At 40.7% G+C, this 4,334-nt stretch overlaps 1 protein-coding gene across 1 annotated transcript in view; it reads left to right on the plus strand.

Moving 5' to 3' along the window:
- The first annotated feature begins 1,198 nt into the window (after nucleotides 1-1,198).
- The window catches only part of LOC125483111 (jouberin-like), a 72,510-nt gene continuing 69,374 nt past the window's right edge, over nucleotides 1,199-4,334 (plus strand). Inside the window, exons 1-2 of the mRNA XM_048596743.1 lie at nucleotides 1,199-1,211; nucleotides 3,164-3,304. Of these exons, the coding sequence (XP_048452700.1) occupies nucleotides 3,178-3,304 (127 nt within the window). The 5' untranslated portion in view covers nucleotides 1,199-1,211; nucleotides 3,164-3,177. The remainder of the gene's footprint in view (nucleotides 1,212-3,163; nucleotides 3,305-4,334) is intronic.

The following is a 4,334-nucleotide window of genomic DNA, read 5'->3' on the forward strand; positions in this document are numbered from 1 at the left end:
CAACATGAAAAGGCTGGCAAAGTGAAGTAAGCACAAGTCACTTGGGTGTGCAAGAGAAGGAAAAGGTGGGTAGATATCAGAGGGGCAGACTATCCCACTAGCTGTGATGGTAGACACCATCTAATCCCCTTTGGCCTGCAAGCTCCCTTTCCTAGAAGCCCTGGATCACCCATCCTATATTACCAGTTGAATGTTTAAGAGGCTATGAGAGTAATGCTTAAGGAATGAATTTGCCAGACCGGTATTCCCCTGATGGATCTGTTTTATCTCCTTATGGAGCAGATGTATCTTTCTGGACTTAAGTTGTGTTTGTCACAACTGCACTGATCATCCAAGGCCAAAGCTGAAACGTCATGACTTGGGAAGATCCCACACCTGGACTTTAGTTCACTTCACAATAGACAGACTGAAATTTATAAACCAGAGCAGAAACTTGATGTAATTGGCCGTTCCAGTTTTCAATCCGAGTTCTTCGCATTTTCTATTAGTGTGTGCGTGGGATTTGACAGTACTATCAGTGGCTTGTAGTGTCAAAGTGGCCTGTTCCTATACTGTAAATTCTAAATAACCTTTTCCATCACTTTGAGAGATGTTTTGTTACCTTGTGTTTGCTTCCCAGAAGTGGTCTTCAACCAGATTAAGACAAAGAGTGATCAGCATTAGATGCCATGCGTATGTTTGACTTGAAACAGTGAAATTTCCATTTGACTGTGCCCAACCTTCTTTTGCAGTATTGGTTGACTGGTCTGTGAGAAAACTTTCCTAACTTGAGCAGCAGTCCCCAGGGATTTACTGGGCTGGGTGTGACCTTGTTGTGCCTTAATTTGATTCTTGTGTTGTGGCTAAGTGGTCCATCCAATTTTTTTATTTTTTAATTTTTCAGTAGACCAATTCAACTGAATGGCCTGCAGAGTCACTTCAGAGAGCATTGAGTTCAGCTATGTTAGTGCGGTTGTGGAGGCCAAACCATATTAAAGCAACATAAGAACAGTAGGTTTCTTTCCTTAAGGGTAGTAGTACTAGTATTTTTTAAAATAATAATTCAATGGCTATTTTTAAGAATTCTTCCATGAGATGCAGCAAGATCAACATTTCTTGCCCATCCCTAGGTATCCTTGAACTGAGCAACTTGCTTAAAGTTGTTGTGTGCTGTAAAACGTCAACCACGTTTCTGAGGGTCTGGAGTCATATAGAGGACTTTAATGAAGCAGGTAGGGTTATTAAACAGTCAGTGGGAATTGACGTGGTCACCACCACTGACTCGAGCTTTATATTCCACCAGCTGTTGTTGTTGGATTTGAATCCATGTACCCAGGGCATTAGCCCTGGGCTACTGGTTTACTAGTCTGTGACATTATCACTGTACCACTGCTTCCCTGCTTTGTTGTGATTTGACTGAAAACAACCCTTTATTCCTGAAATTGCATTTTAAACCTGGCTGCGTATGCCCTGAAAGGAAAGAAACCTATTGTCCAAACCTGTATGTTTTGCTCATTCGCAGGATGCCAGTGTTGCTAGTTAGGGTTACAATTATTCCAGATACCTTACTCCTCTTGAAAAAATGGCAGTAAGCCATTGTTCAGCCAAATGTTCAGCCATTTTCATGGAAAGGATGGCAAATGTCCTTCTGTAAAGTGAACCAGGTGAGTTTTTATGACAGTCTGGACAGTAATGTTGATGCTGCCATTTCTTCCGCATTTTAATTAGTTGAAGTTATATATTTGCCAGCTGCTATCAGGGAATTTTACAATAGCCACAGGATCATTAGTCTAATTCACTTGAGTATTAGTTCATTAACATGACCACTGTACCCTAATGTCGTATTGTCTCCAGAACTGTACGGCATGGCTGACTGTTAAATTTTAAATCTGGTCACTTTAATACTATTTTTCAGAAACAATATTGCATTTAAAATTTAATTTGCCTCATTTTTCTGTTATGAAGATGCTTCATTTTTTTGAGGGATTGTGTTCAAAGGATTATAGACAGTAGTTCATTTTAAAAGACTGTGGAGATAACTGGACTTTTTTTTAAAAGCAGTTCACTGAAGGGATATTTCTTGGAAGTCACATGCTTAACTTAATTGCTTGAACTTACGTCTGGGTTTATAGCTGTCAGGAGATAGATTTTGTTCTGGATATTATTCAGAGTTCAGTTGGGGGTATAGCCTGCTAAGCAAGCGAAGCTACCCAGCTCACCTTTCACTGTTCTGAGGAAACCATTTTGAGGGTCCTGTTCAATAAATGAAACATTAAGTCAGCTCTTCTCCTGAAAAGCCTCAAAGATTTCCTCTCAACATTTCCTGAATGAACTGTGTCCACAAAGGTCCCAGTGACAACTGCTTGTGATTATTGACCCATGTCTACTTGTACTAGGATGCCGAATGAAAGTCATTTTGAACATTGGAGACAACAAGGTGCAGGGCTGGATGAACACAGGAGGCCAAGCAGCATCATAGGAGCAGAGAGGCTGACGTTTCGGGCCTAGACCCTTCATCAGAAAAGGGGGAAGGGAAGGGGATTTTGAAATAAATAGGGAGAGAGTGGGAGGCGGATAGAAGAGGGATAGAGGAGAGGATAGGTGGAGAGGAAACAAACAGGTCGAAGAGGTGGGGATGGAGCCAGTAAAGGTGAGTGTAGGTAGGGAGTTAGGAAGGGGATAGGTCAGTCCAGGGAGGACGGACAGGTCAAGGGGGCGGGATGAGGTTGGTCGGTAGGAGATGGAGGTGCGGCTTGAGGTGGGAGGAGGGGATAGGTGGGAGGAAGAACAGGTTAGGGAGGCAGGGACGAGTTTACATCTTGGCTGATTTAAGTCCTGTTTTCACAATAATTTTGTTGCTTATTGAAGAAATATGGTTGATCCCTTTTTTAATTCTAAACCACAAATCGATACAATATATAATTGGCTGTACCAGTAACTGGATAAAGCATTTAAAATTATGTTGTGACAAGTGGCGTGGACTAGAGCACAACAGTGCACTCTCTCCAACCTTAATTACAACAATGCTCCTCCAGCCCTCTTTGATTAATTTAATCACATTTGGGTCTCAGTTATTAGTTGCATGTTTTTTAGATTTATCATGGTTGAGAATATTGTTTCTTGCAATCAGTATTAGTAACAATCATGATTCCAGTCTTTTTTTTCTTTTCCTTCGTTTTGTTAGGAGACCAAGTGGCAATGTATTCTGATCTTAATTATACGTCAGCTGTCCGAGATGTAGCCTTTCATCCTCATGAGCACATGGTGGCTTTTTGTGCCTTTGGACCAAATCAGCCTATACTTGTCTTTATTTACGATCAGAAAGGTAGGTTTCATGTTCAAGTCCTGTCTGGAACGGCTATAATTAATTAAATCAAATCTCTACTCAGGTCTGGATGAACACAGCAGGCCAAGCAGCATCATAGGAGCAGAGCTGCTTGGCCTGCTGTGTTCATCCAGCCCTGCACCTTGTTGTCTTGGATTCTCCAGCATCTGCAGTTCCTACTATCTCTACTCAGGTCTTCTGTTTTATATGGCACTTAATCGTGTACATGTGAGAACTACTTTATTAATATGGTAATCCTAACACAATAGGTAGGGGAGGGCAATGGTGGTGTTAGTTGCATGAACTTAAGGTAGTTTCCTTTCTAACCTACTTGTTCTTAAGTTTTCTCAGAATTGGTATCGTTTCAATTGTGTAGCTGTTCTGTAGGATTGTTTTTAATCAAACCGTATGCTTTTGGATTCCAGTGGAAGTGCTTGGTGTTTCACGAAAGAATTGTTAAATAAATTAACCAGAATAAAGTTGGCCACAAGGTTGAGTTAGAGGTTTGAAACTGAACTCTTGGTTAAGATTGACTGCATTGTTTAACACTAGGACCGATGTAATGTAGGTCACCCATAAATTTCATATTTAGATATGATTCAGCTGTGGAAATGAAATCAGTTTCTGTTGTATATGTCAGTGCATCAGTAAGTTGATGGGGAAAAGTTTCAAATGGGAATGGACAAATTGTACTTGTGTGGGGGCGGAAGACGAATTGGAAACTTTGTTCTCCGAGAAGAAGTCTGACTAAGTGGTGCAATGGCTAGTACTACCCTTTCACTTCTGCAGTATGAGCTTGAATTTAACCCATACTGATGAGATAAAGGTTTTCATTCAAAAAGCTAATTAGTGAAATTTGTTTGAACACATTCAGAAATGTCATTTTCCCATGATTAAGATCACTGGTTTTGAAATAGGAATATTAAATTGTGGAGTAGCAGCTCTATCTAGGATTGATTTCACTGAGATAACAAGGTGTAGAGCTGGATGAACACAGCAGGCCAAGCAGCATCAGAAGAGCAGGAAAGCT

Source organism: Rhincodon typus, chromosome 5 (genome assembly GCF_021869965.1).
Source record: "Rhincodon typus isolate 14 chromosome 5, sRhiTyp1.1, whole genome shotgun sequence".
Lineage (NCBI taxonomy): Eukaryota > Metazoa > Chordata > Chondrichthyes > Orectolobiformes > Rhincodontidae > Rhincodon > Rhincodon typus.